This window comes from Hippoglossus stenolepis, chromosome 2 (assembly GCF_022539355.2).
Source record: "Hippoglossus stenolepis isolate QCI-W04-F060 chromosome 2, HSTE1.2, whole genome shotgun sequence".
Taxonomy (NCBI): Eukaryota; Metazoa; Chordata; class Actinopteri; order Pleuronectiformes; family Pleuronectidae; genus Hippoglossus; species Hippoglossus stenolepis.
This window is the reverse complement of record NC_061484.1, coordinates 20,770,191-20,782,240: the sequence shown is the minus strand read 5'-3', so window position 1 is coordinate 20,782,240 and position 12,050 is coordinate 20,770,191. Positions and strand designations below refer to the sequence as shown.

The 12,050-nt window shown below is 42.9% G+C and overlaps 1 protein-coding gene across 2 annotated transcripts in view; it reads left to right on the top strand.

Annotated features, from left to right (window-relative positions):
• The window catches only part of coro2aa (coronin 2Aa), a 34,822-nt gene that overhangs the window by 17,498 nt on the left and 5,274 nt on the right, over window positions 1-12,050 (top strand). For both annotated transcript variants that reach the window (XM_035169147.2, XM_035169155.2), the window contains exons 2-8: window positions 3,403-3,603; window positions 6,359-6,475; window positions 6,869-7,018; window positions 8,195-8,374; window positions 9,171-9,287; window positions 11,016-11,120; window positions 11,220-11,316. In XM_035169147.2, the coding sequence (XP_035025038.1) occupies window positions 3,403-3,603; window positions 6,359-6,475; window positions 6,869-7,018; window positions 8,195-8,374; window positions 9,171-9,287; window positions 11,016-11,120; window positions 11,220-11,316 (967 nt within the window). The remainder of the gene's footprint in view (window positions 1-3,402; window positions 3,604-6,358; window positions 6,476-6,868; window positions 7,019-8,194; window positions 8,375-9,170; window positions 9,288-11,015; window positions 11,121-11,219; window positions 11,317-12,050) is intronic.

Sequence of the window (12,050 nt, the reverse complement as noted above, 5' to 3'; positions counted from 1 at the left end):
ATTACGAGACAGAGGTTGTAAGCTGTCATCCTCATATGATATCAGAGCGTCTTGTGTCTCCCTCGCTCGGACACACACACACACAATGAATAGGCGAACACATTAACCGCCTCGGCATATGTTCACACCTGTACATTCCTCGTCTTGGATTTCACTCTGAGCGTTTACAAAATATTACACGTACGCCTCGAAGAGCAGCGGGGAAAGCAGATAGTGGACTCTTGGATTAGGCTCCGTGTCACAGGGTCAGTGTTTTTAGGAGAAGAAAGGGGCCCGGGACAAACAAATGCAGGTTTCGTAAATTGGTAGGAGAGTTGGGATTAGCAGATCTCTCTCTGCTTCGTTCTTTCGTAGCTTCAGGCCTGACGCTGCTTGAGTAACCGATATCTTGACACCAGTAAGTAAACTTTGAACTCCCCCTCCTACAGTGAAGAGCGCGAGGAGTGGCTGCCGGTGTTCATGTTTATGAGTTATGAGGTGCTTCTAAGACGAGGCTACGTTCATATACACACACACACACACACACACACACACACACACACACACACACACAAATACAGACCCACACAAGACGTCTGGCTGAGCAAACCAGATGTATGATATATCTTTTTTTAAACACCATATCTGTGTTTTCAGTTTAGTTTTATGGCTGTTTTTTTACTGCCCCCTTATTGAGGTCACTGCTGTGACTCACTTAAATAAATTTCCCTCTGACGAAAAAGGACAACATCTCCTTTTGTTTGCTTTACCAGACATAAAGCCTGTCAAAGACGTCCTCGTGAAATAAAAAACGCTCTTATTTTCCTCCAGCTGTCAGGGAACGTGTCCGTCCGTCTTTTGATCAGCAGAAACCGGTGTAAAAATAGCCCCCGACAGTGTTTTCGTCATCAGCTCTGAGAGGCGCTGAGAGACAGGCCGCCCACCATGCAGCCCGCTGTGTACCTGCTGCAGCACGGAGCTGAGGGGAAGCTGCCACTGGCCTGATTACAAACCTGCTTTAGACGTGACAAGACCTCTTAGCCTTTTCTGCCCTGGAAGCTTCTTCCTCTGGTCTTGTAAGCCTCAGCGAAACACGAGCGCTGATTATATCAACCCAGATGTGCTCCAGCTTGTAATTGCGTGGAGCTTACTGAGCACACAAAAATGCACACCCACTGGCTGATGCATGCAAATTGTGAAATGTTGAAATAAAGAGTGAGTAACATTTCAAAGTCTTTCAGCCGGTTGATTCATCTCGTGCCTTTCTGGGTGTGAGCCTTGATACGATATGATATGATACAAGATACTTTATTAGTCCCTCTAGGGGGAAATTGAATGTCACCTTCTGCAAAGGACAGACAACAGGCACGAGAAAGTTGAACAACTATGAGGAAGTTACTGTTAAATGTCAGTTTTGTTTTGTCACGGTCGAGGTGTTTATGGATGATAATGATCAGGAATGTGAGTTGGTGACTGTGCGTTACATCACTGATAGTTTATCAGAGAAAACAGAGAGTTTATACAACTGCACCAATCACTGAATAGCAATGCATCTCATCAGGTCCAGTATACATGAAGAGGTACGTGATCCTGAGTAGAACTGAACTAATGAGTTGATCATTTGATTACCACAGAAAGAAATGGTTAACTTTTTGGATAATTGATAACAACAAGGTCCCTATTTGAGTGAACAGTGCACGTTCAGCTCCGAGGGTCATATGGATGTGACAGAGTCCGACTCTTAAACACCTGAGCAACAAAGCTCTTTGTCAAGTGGGGAAACATTCCTGTGTGACAGCTCTCCACGATGGCCTGAGGGCAGAAGGTGAGAGGAGGAACAGAAAACTGAGCTGCAGAGAGTCAAGATCTCCACCCGTCCACTTCTGCTCCTTTGTAATTCTCCTTTAAAAAGATTTTCAAACCAGACGTTTTTTACTCAGTCTCTCCGCTCGGCTCTGCTGCAGCCAGCCTGCAGCCATGCTAACCATATACAGCTATTTTTACTCCACTCGCTGTGGATTGGTTGTATTTATTTAGCCATCATCTGAATCACCAGTGGGCAGCCCACAGAAATCAGGCGGACGGTGTCATTGCTTTCCGGGGCAGCGTTGTTCTGGGTGACCTGCGATTTCTTAGAAAACAGAAAACTTGCGATGGGTTTGTATCTCCTGGTGTTTTGCTGTCACTCGGCTCCGTCTGTTTCTGCTCCTCGTCCTTGTTTGGGTCAACTTCCTCCACCCTTAATTCATAAGTAATGACCATGCAGCAGGCACGCAGGGAGCCAGGCGGAGTGGCAGAGCAGACATGCTGGCTGGCCGGGCCTCGTCCCTGTGGACCAGAGCCACTTATCTCTCACAATAATTACATGTACGTTGACTGGCTTAAGGAAAATGGCCAGAAAGAGACTGAAGATTTGGGAAGTCTCACAGACCTTCCTCTTCATTTTCATTTTGTATGATATACTTGAGACAACCAGAAATATGCAAATACATCATCATGCTTTGCCTCAGCCTCTTTATTCTGGCCCCTGAGAAGCTGTTTTCACTACTTGATGAGATTCATACTTTCAGAATTACTCACATGAAGCAGCACAATCTGGTGTCTAATTATTTCATAGATATGTAAATCTTATGTCCTGGAAGCTTTGAAGTAGCAGCAGAAAGAGAAAGCTGGAATGATGACACTAGTCAATAGTGTTGTACTGTAGTTCCTCACTAGACACATGTTAACATAAACCAGCACATATATAATTCACAAGTTTCTCTGCTTGGATGAATTTTCCATTTGAGCATTAAAATCCATCGCACTGACCTTAAATGATTATGTCACATAAATTGATGTGTTGACCTGGAACTGCCAGACTTTTTACTCTGTGATTGTTGTACCACGTTCTTGTTAATCTGGAAAACAAGAAATAGTGTACAAATAACAAATAATAGTGAATAAGCTAAATTTACAGTATTGAGAAGTAATGGGAATAAAAATGGGACTGAAATTGTGCCTTGTGGAACACCACCAGATGAGGAGTAATTCTGCTTTGAGACAAGGAGTCCGGAACTTAATCACTGTATATTACATTCGGATTGACAACTGCTTATTTATGTGATGAATATGGTAACTTAACTAGTGTCAAACTAAAAAGTAAATATCATAAAAATCATTGGAGGACAAAACGTAGAACACTGTCCACATGATTGGGAACGGATTCCCCCCAAAATGAAGGCACATCGCTTTGTTCCTGGATCAGTTTCTTCATTATGGTGGATGCTGCTCATGTTTAGCAGAACTGGTCGAATCTGCCAGAAAGAAGCAGGACTATTAATAAAAAGCCCTGTCGCCATAAATGTGTGAAATGGATGATTCTCCTTGACTGACCTATCTTTGCCTGTCTCTCTCTCTCCCTCTCCCTCTCTCTGCTCACAGATGACATGGCGTCCTCAGTACCGCAACTCCAAATTCCGCCACGTGTTCGGTAAGCCCGCCACCAAGGAGAGCTGCTATGATGGCGTGCCAATCACACGCAGCGTCCAGGACAACCACTTCTGTGCTGTCAACCCACGTTTCCTGGCAGTCATCACTGAGTGTGCCGGGGGAGGGGCCTTCCTGGTCCTGTCTATCCATCATGTGAGTTTGTGCAGCACGTGGCTGAGTTTACAGTCTAATATCCATGCATCTTTTAAAGTGGTACATGTACAATTCCACTCGGACGGCAGGTAAGAGATCCAGTGACATGGTGACATTGTTTCTAATGGAGAGAAGTCGTCTGCTACCCGATCTCTGAATCTCCATTTCTAAGCACTTCCTGTGTTCTCACTGAGAAGGAAAACTACAGAGCTAATCACAGAGTTCTTTGGTCAAGATGTTCTAAAGCTATAAAAGTAAGTTATTAGATATGATTCACTGTATAAAGCTGCAGGCAACAGCTTGGCAACCATGACTAGAACTATTTCTGAGAGATGTGTCCGTTTGAAACGTAACAATCACTGACCACAGCTGATCAGCTTTCAGGAGATTCGCAAAAATATGGAGGAACTGAACACAGAGTACGGACAGAGGGTTCCGTCTGTAAACACATCTAACATAGAGCATAAATGAGTGACTAATAGGCTAGAATTAGACTGGTTAGTACAAAACTTTTCAAATAATCCTCCCTTTTAAAACAGAAAATGACTGAAGGCCAAAGTCGGACTTAATATTAAAGTAAAGCAAAACAACAGTTTAGTTTAAATATTACTGCTGAAAACACAGGAAACACAGTTTTTTTGTTAATGTGTCAGATTGAAAGCTTTGGTTCTTGTTGCATTTTTGTCTTGAGATATTTTTAAATCTGGTGTGTTGCATGTCCTGTGGTTATTTAACCAGTAGTATAAAACTATTCTGAAATGACTATGTAGAATAGTTTTAAAATTTTAATCAAATGCTTGTTTTCATTGTGGTAGTTAAAGTTACAAGTGACTAAAACTTAAAAAATGACGATGTTACCTTTCTGTTGGACAGCTTTGCTTTTTTTGGGATAAGAAACTCAGTTTTTATTTATCACCTGGGCTGAAATGCATTGTCCTGTACATCTCTCATGGTCTCACTCTGCACACACAGCACACCTGCAACAGACAGCTCAGCTCTCAGAATATAAATAGCACAGCCGCAGCGAAGCCAAAAGAACCTCTGAATACCAGGAACCCCCCCACCCCCACCCAGGCGGCTCATTCACTGTAACCTAAACATCACACTTATCTCCCTCAGCTTAAATGTGATTCCTCAGACACTTTTCAAAACATTATTTATACATAACATCACATCTACTGGTGTTGTCAGCGACGATACTGATCTGTGAATGAGCTCAGTCGGACCGCTGCACTCGGTTCAATGTTCAGTCCCGCTGTACATCTTCAGAGTGATTCATCAAGCTGAACACCTCTCCCACCTTTCTCCCTCTCTCCGTCTGTCTCCGTCCTTTAAATCGTCTCTGTGAGTAATCGCCAACCCTCCTGGCATGGGCAAGAATTGCATATGAGCTAAGGAATGACATAACTCATGTGTTGACCCCCCCCCTCCCCGCCTCCTTTCACTGTCTCGAGGTGGTGAAGCTTCAGCAACCCCCTCCTCCCTCCAACCGCCTTCACATCCCACCTGTGTGTGTGTGCGCGCACTTACAGATAAGCTATTGTTCTGTGTCGTTAAAACTCATAAATGTGACAACAGATGCTGTGTTCCAGTTACCTGTGTGTACTTTACGTTGGCTGGAAGCACAGAAAGTGGTTACATCATTCCCCCCCCCCTGTTCCAAACACGCCTTACGACCTGCACAGTAGTGTAGCCTGCAGGTGTGTGTGTCCTTACAAATAGTGTAATTAGCAGTCTTGTTGAGGCAGAAAATCTTCAGTAGCGCTCAAGGACTTTTCCCTTGAAACTGGATCATTGAACAATCAGGGCGTGTGTCATTGGAGGATTTTCAACCTGCCCTGTTTGGTGCATCTGTCTTTAACGCTCATGAATTATTTTGTACTAAAGGGGAAGTTCACCATCAGTTGCACATCACAAGTCTTTTAGTGACATAGGTGAAAACATTATTTAATAAAAGTCTTTTGTGGCTCAAAATCTGAAGTTGACACAAGTGATGTCACTTGAGGCCGAGCTGGTTTGGTTAGAAAGCATCTGGGGGTGTAGAGTCATGATGTGAGATTATCAGACCTCTTCATATCTGTGTATCTCTGCATATCTGTGTGAGGAGAGCGGCTCCAGGCTTCATCAGCCACTAGAGTAACACATTCGAGTCTCAGACTGAAGTGCTAGTGGTTGAGATGCGTTGTGGGTAGTGTAGGCACCAGATTTCGACATTTAAGAGGAATACATGGAATTGCAATCTCCTCCCGTCTGTGTATGTTCATTCTTTCTTCATTCTATTATTTCGAAAGGTCCAAACCCTGTTTCAATCTGCTGATATGAAAAGAAGACCTTGCACCAAATTAATGGATTTCCTTTATCCTCTAAACTCTCAAGTCAACTGCAGGTTTGCCTTAGTTTTTATTGTTTGAACTTGGTTGTCTCACAGGGACGGAAACCATTTGGGTAAACGTAGAGTTGACAGGTTGTTTTAGTTAATTCCTGGAAAGTTTGTAGTTAAGCTATAAAAGCCTTTTAACACAAAGGAGCAATTTGCCCATAAATGGAGTATAAATAAAAGAAAAGCCTTGTTGATGTTTTTCAGCAGCTTAGTCACGTTACAATAAGTCCAACTGTGTCGATAAGAAACAGATCACATTTACAAAATACAAATAATTGAAATAAAATAAATAAAAACCTAAGAAATGCGACTGAACTAAAAGTATGACCAGTAAAGTCTTACTGATACTAATGTTTTTGTGTATTTTTCTACCAGACAGGTAAAGTGGACCCTCACCACCCCCGAGTATCAGGCCACAGAGGCAACGTCTTAGACATCAAGTGGAATCCCTTCCATGACTACTGCATCGCCTCCGCCTCCGAGGACTCGGCGGTTTGTACACACACACACACACACACACACACACACACACACACACACACACACACACACACACACACACACACACACACACACACACACTGACATGTTATCATTTGCCCTGAAATAGTTTAGTGAGGAGTCATTCCTCATCCTTGACATGGAATCTCTGAAGACAGAAAAAGAAAGTAAGAGTAAACACACTAACACACACTTTTATAAAACTAAGTTTACAAACAGTGTTTTGAGGCCACATCAGTTATTATCCATATGCAGTCGACTGCACATCCTTGGATTATTTCCATACTGACCCTTTTACATAACTTCAGAGGTGTTCTGAGACTGATTAGGGCTTTTGTGTGTGTTATTTAATTCTGAATGTTGTGTGTGTTTGTCTGTCTACAGGTGAAGGTGTGGGAAATCCCTCCTCACGGTCTGATGAAGAACCTCACAGTACCGTGGAAGGAGCTTCAGGGTCACAGTCGCAGAGTGAGCCTCATCGAGTGGCACCCGACGGCGAACAACATCCTCTTTAGTACAGGCTACGACTACCAGGTAACATAAACATACACACTGACCCCAAAGAAGGCTTTTAGGCTTTTCTATTTAAATGATAATTAAGTGGTGGTGAAACTGGGTCCGGGGTCAGACGTGTTCACAACAACAGGGAAATGTCCGGAACATTCAGGTGAGGGGGGGCACCTGGGCACAGCATGCAGGAGGCAGAATATGACGTATAAATTCAGCTGGGTTTTTGTTGAGAGCACTTTGACTCCGCGTGGGCCTTTATCACCAAAAGCTCTCAAATCTTGTTGCCTGTCCAAGCTGACATCTTTGTCGGCATCGTCTTCGTGTATGACTCCACTTTTTCATCTTGAAATATTTGTAGTCTTCTAGTTTTTCAAACTTCACAAAGTTAGAACCTTTCATCAACATGTCCACTCGCTCCCTCTGAAGTTTCCAGACATCATCCTGCTGTTTTCTCACATATGCTCACTCTGACATTTCACTAGGGCAGTGGCAGCAAAAGTTCCAGAAAGCGCTTGGAGCAAATTACGCTTGGAGACATTTGTGTTCTCATACACAGCCCCTCTGGAAAGTATCCAGACTTCAATGCATGCCTGAAAGCAGCTTAAGGTGACAATAGATTAACCGAGGAGGTGCTGTGACATATACTGTCGACAAATATATAATACAATGCAGCCAAACAGGTCACAGCTGTTTGTAGCAGCCTATTTCTCTCTTGCAGCTACAAGAGCTACACAGTCCACTGTTTATTCCAGCGTCGTCCCGTCAGTAGTTAATACTTTACGAAGCATCACAAGCATTTCCTACCTCATAAATTCACTTTCACTCGAAAGCACCGACAGTGTTCTTGTAGCGGGTGTGACTTTGTGTTGTGTTGATGCTTTGAAGGTTAGCATCCCACCTCCCAGGACTGTCACCGAGGAATTCATTGTCGAACACCAGCGATGGCGGCTATAGATGTAAAGAAACCAAATATTCACACGGTTCTTCTTGCATTAATGGTTTCCCTATTATGAGAAGAGCTTTAATGCTCTGTGTGTCTGTATAAATGGTCTCGCAGCAGTCGGCAGCACACGTTCCTCAACAAACTCTGTTAATAAGAACATTTCTGCATGAAAAAAACATTTCAATGCAACTCTATCGTGTGAAATGTTCTATATATCAACTTCAGACATTATGCATATTATATGTGTGTGTTTCCAGATTATGATCTGGAACCTGGACTGTCCAGAGCAGGTGATCAAGAACCCCGTGCGGACCATCAGCCACCACACAGACGTGATCCTCTCCATGTCGTTCAACACGGACGGCAGCCTCCTCGCCACCTCCTGCAAGGACAAAAAGGTCCGACTGATGGAGCCGCGCTCAGGAAACCTCCTGCAGGTAATGCTCAGCGTGTGTGTGTGTACGGGCTTGTGTGTGTCTGCATTTGTGTTGTTTGTATCTTCATCTGGATTAAGTCAATTAAATTCTGCAAAAACTATTCAAGGAAATACATTGTTCTTGTTTTTATACTGTTACTTCAGGTTCAGCGAGCCAATGTAAAGTACCGATACATTTAGTAATTTTGTAATTTATCACTGTTTATTTTTATATTGGAAATCTGTCAGGCTGAATAGCATTTCTTTTTTTGTGTTAGTTTTGGGACTTGCATTTTCTTTGATGCTTCGATTTCTGAGTTTACTTGAGGACTTCTCTTAGTTGTGTTTGCAGCAACAGGAAGGAAACTGTGTCTCTTTGCAATTGTTAATACAAATTTTAAATGCCTGGGGGGATATAAAATTGATATTTAATATGAATCTAAACCGATCAGATATTCTTCAGTGAAATCAATAAAACCTGGAAACCATGAGCCCTAGTTGTGGTGTGCAGTCTTACAACATCCAGTGTTGCATAAGTGGAAGTTCCCTGCTACTTCTCCTGCTCCCAGCCAGGACACCCAGGCACTCATCCAGCACCACACAGCCAAAACTGACACCTCTGGCCTGGACTGGCCTCAGCATAACTCCACAGACCTCTGGGTCAGCAGCCAGTGACTCACTCACTCGTCTGCTCTCACTTCTGCCGTCTGCCAAACAAGCACACGTGGACAAATAAGAATCATTTCAACACAGTGCGATAATATTGAAAACTATTGCCCTCAGATCTTCGATGTTCTGATGAGTGTTGGGTTTTGCAGGAAGCCAACTGCAAGACGCACAGAGCCAGCAAGGTGTTGATCCTGGGCAACCTGAAGATGCTGCTCACATCGGGGGTTTCACGCTGGAACGAACGGCAGATCGCTCTGTGGGATCAGGTAAGAGCAATACAGGAAGTTTCTCCGTGACAAAGTAACCTCATCTCCCTCGAAAGGTCCACCTACTGGATTTTTTTAATAAGGCTTTCGGCTGCGCTTCACACTTTTAATCAGAGAATGGAGCTGGAGCAGGTGTCATCACATGGGATCACATGACCGAGGTTCAGGTGACGTGACGACACCTGAGCTGCGTCTCCTGCTCTGCGTCCATTCACTGAACACAACCATGAAAAAGTTGAACAGTGAAAAAGCAGGAAAATGGATGTTCGAGTTTTAAACATTTTGTCACACGTACTATTCCTATAACTCAGAATGAACTTCCACGGTCAACAAATATCGTTGTGGTGAATCAGAGTTTCTTTATTACGTCTCTAAATTTTTCCTGATCAGAAACAAATGCTGTCACTCTGCATTCTTTAGCTACAAGATATTGAAAATTCACACTCTTGAAGGTTGTTTTACTCTTTTCTACACATAATCGTTATTTCTAGTCGGCACAGGCTTCACCTACATTAATAATTACTGAATGTGTTTCCTGCCCTCCTTATTCCTCCATCTCTTTCTGCAGAGATGTATCTACTACGGATGCACATTTATACGACCCACATAAGAAGCTCAATAAACCCACCAAATGAAGTCATGTTCACTTTATTACATCATGACCAGAGAGGTCGTGACTCCAGATGAGCTTATTTCATCCCCCACACCATTAAAGCCCCTGAGCATCAGAGAGTCAGGATGAAAGAAAGAAAAAACGTAAACACTCAGTTGACAGTTTATTAGAATCACCTTCTAAACCAATAGTTCTATAATCTTCAGAGGTGGAAAGTCCTATTTATGCAACTTAACACTTCTTCTCCACAACAGTTCTGAGGGGAAACACTGCTCTTTCTAATCCTCCTTCTTTCCCCTCTTGTCAGTTTGTCATCTATAGTTCATATTTGCTTTTCATATTAAAGTAATGCATCAGTGTTGTATAAGCCTATAAAATACAGTGGATTAGTGTTCACTAAATCAGTCAGTTCCAATGGATTCAGTTTGTCAGACTCAGAGGTTAGAAATGTTTTTTAAATTATTCAATACATCTCAAAAAACAATAATAATAATGATAATAATGATGATGATAATAATAATAATATATCAGTCACATGAGCCATTCTTTTTGCTGATTTAATATTTAAAGTATATTTCACTAATAATATTTCTCTAGTTTAAATAAAGTAAATTTCAAATACATAGCTTTAACTTGTAATGGAGTACTTAAATTAATTACTCCTAATTACTCCTTTACCTCTGATGGTCTCTTGTGACGCTGCAGAACGCTTCCAGCTTCTGATGCACAGCTCCGCCACCTACTGGACAAATTAGTGAACAACCACTCCTCGGTGTATCTTTGTATGAATTCACGGAGCCTGAGTTAAAGTGGAGCCAAAGTTGTTCTCTTCATGATTATGTCAGTACCCTGATCTCACCTGTTGGTGTGTGAGAGTGTGGCTGCAGCAGGCTGCTGTGTTTTGGTCAGAGTGTATCGTGGGTGGAGGATTACGGCTGAAGCATGGATTAGGGATTGAGCACTCAGTATTTTTAATGCAGCATCGGAGAGTGCTCCTCATGCAGACATGGATTTAAATGATGCAGGGTTTTTTGATATGAGGGAGAGCTGTACATGCCACTGGTGCTCCAGTTGTTGTTTTGATCCAGCTGTTGATCTTTGTGTGTTTTCTGTAGGACGACCTGTCTGTGCCTTTGTTAGAAGAGAACCTGGACGGTTCATCGGGAGTCCTCTTTCCTTTCTATGACCCTGACACACACATGCTCTACGTGGCCGGGAAGGTGGGTCTCTGAAAGTCAACAGAAACTGTACAAACATTTCATACACTAAATACTTGGAAGAATATGAATGGTACAAATGTTTCTCCTGTGTCTCGTCAGGGCGATGGGAATATCAGGTACTACGAGATCAGCTCAGAAAAACCGTACATCCACTACCTAACAGAGTACCGCTCACCCTTACCGCAGAAAGGAATGGGTAAGGAACACACACCCACACACACAAACACACACACACATACTCATCCCTACTTGTCTCTCTACAGTTGTGAGGACACTCATTAACAAAATCCATTCCCTAGCCCCTTACCCTAACCTTAACCATCACAACTAAATGCCTAACCTAAACCTAATTCTAACCTTATTCTAAACCTAACCCTAAAACCAAGTCTTAATCCTCAAACAGCCATTTGAATTCATGAGGACCAGCTAAAATTGGCCCTCATAACTGTAGAAAGACATGCAGGCACACAGACACACACACACACACACACACAATGTTAAAAACCGCCAAGAAGGTTATGTTTTCCTCAAACTACTGGACAGATTAGCACACAACCTGGTGGAAGGTTTCAGGACGAGTCAGGGAAGAACCCATTCAGTTTTAGGACAGATCCAGGGGGGGGGATCCAGGAATGTTTATTCACTTCCTTAACATGGCGTACAAATTTTTGTGAATTCCTAAAGAATTTTGGTGCAACTTGATTGGATTCAAGGGGACTATGGTCTCTGAGTGCCAGTTTTCTCAATTTAAAATGAATGAAATGTAAAAACCTGTCCATGTCAGTTTGGAAGCGACACCTGCCTCATGGCTGCGCTGACACTCCTGCACCTGGAAACAAAGTTGCTGTGCAAATGAGCCGACCATATTTGCATATACAAACCAGGTGATTAAACCGAGGTCATAAATCACGTGAACTGATGCAGCAGGAG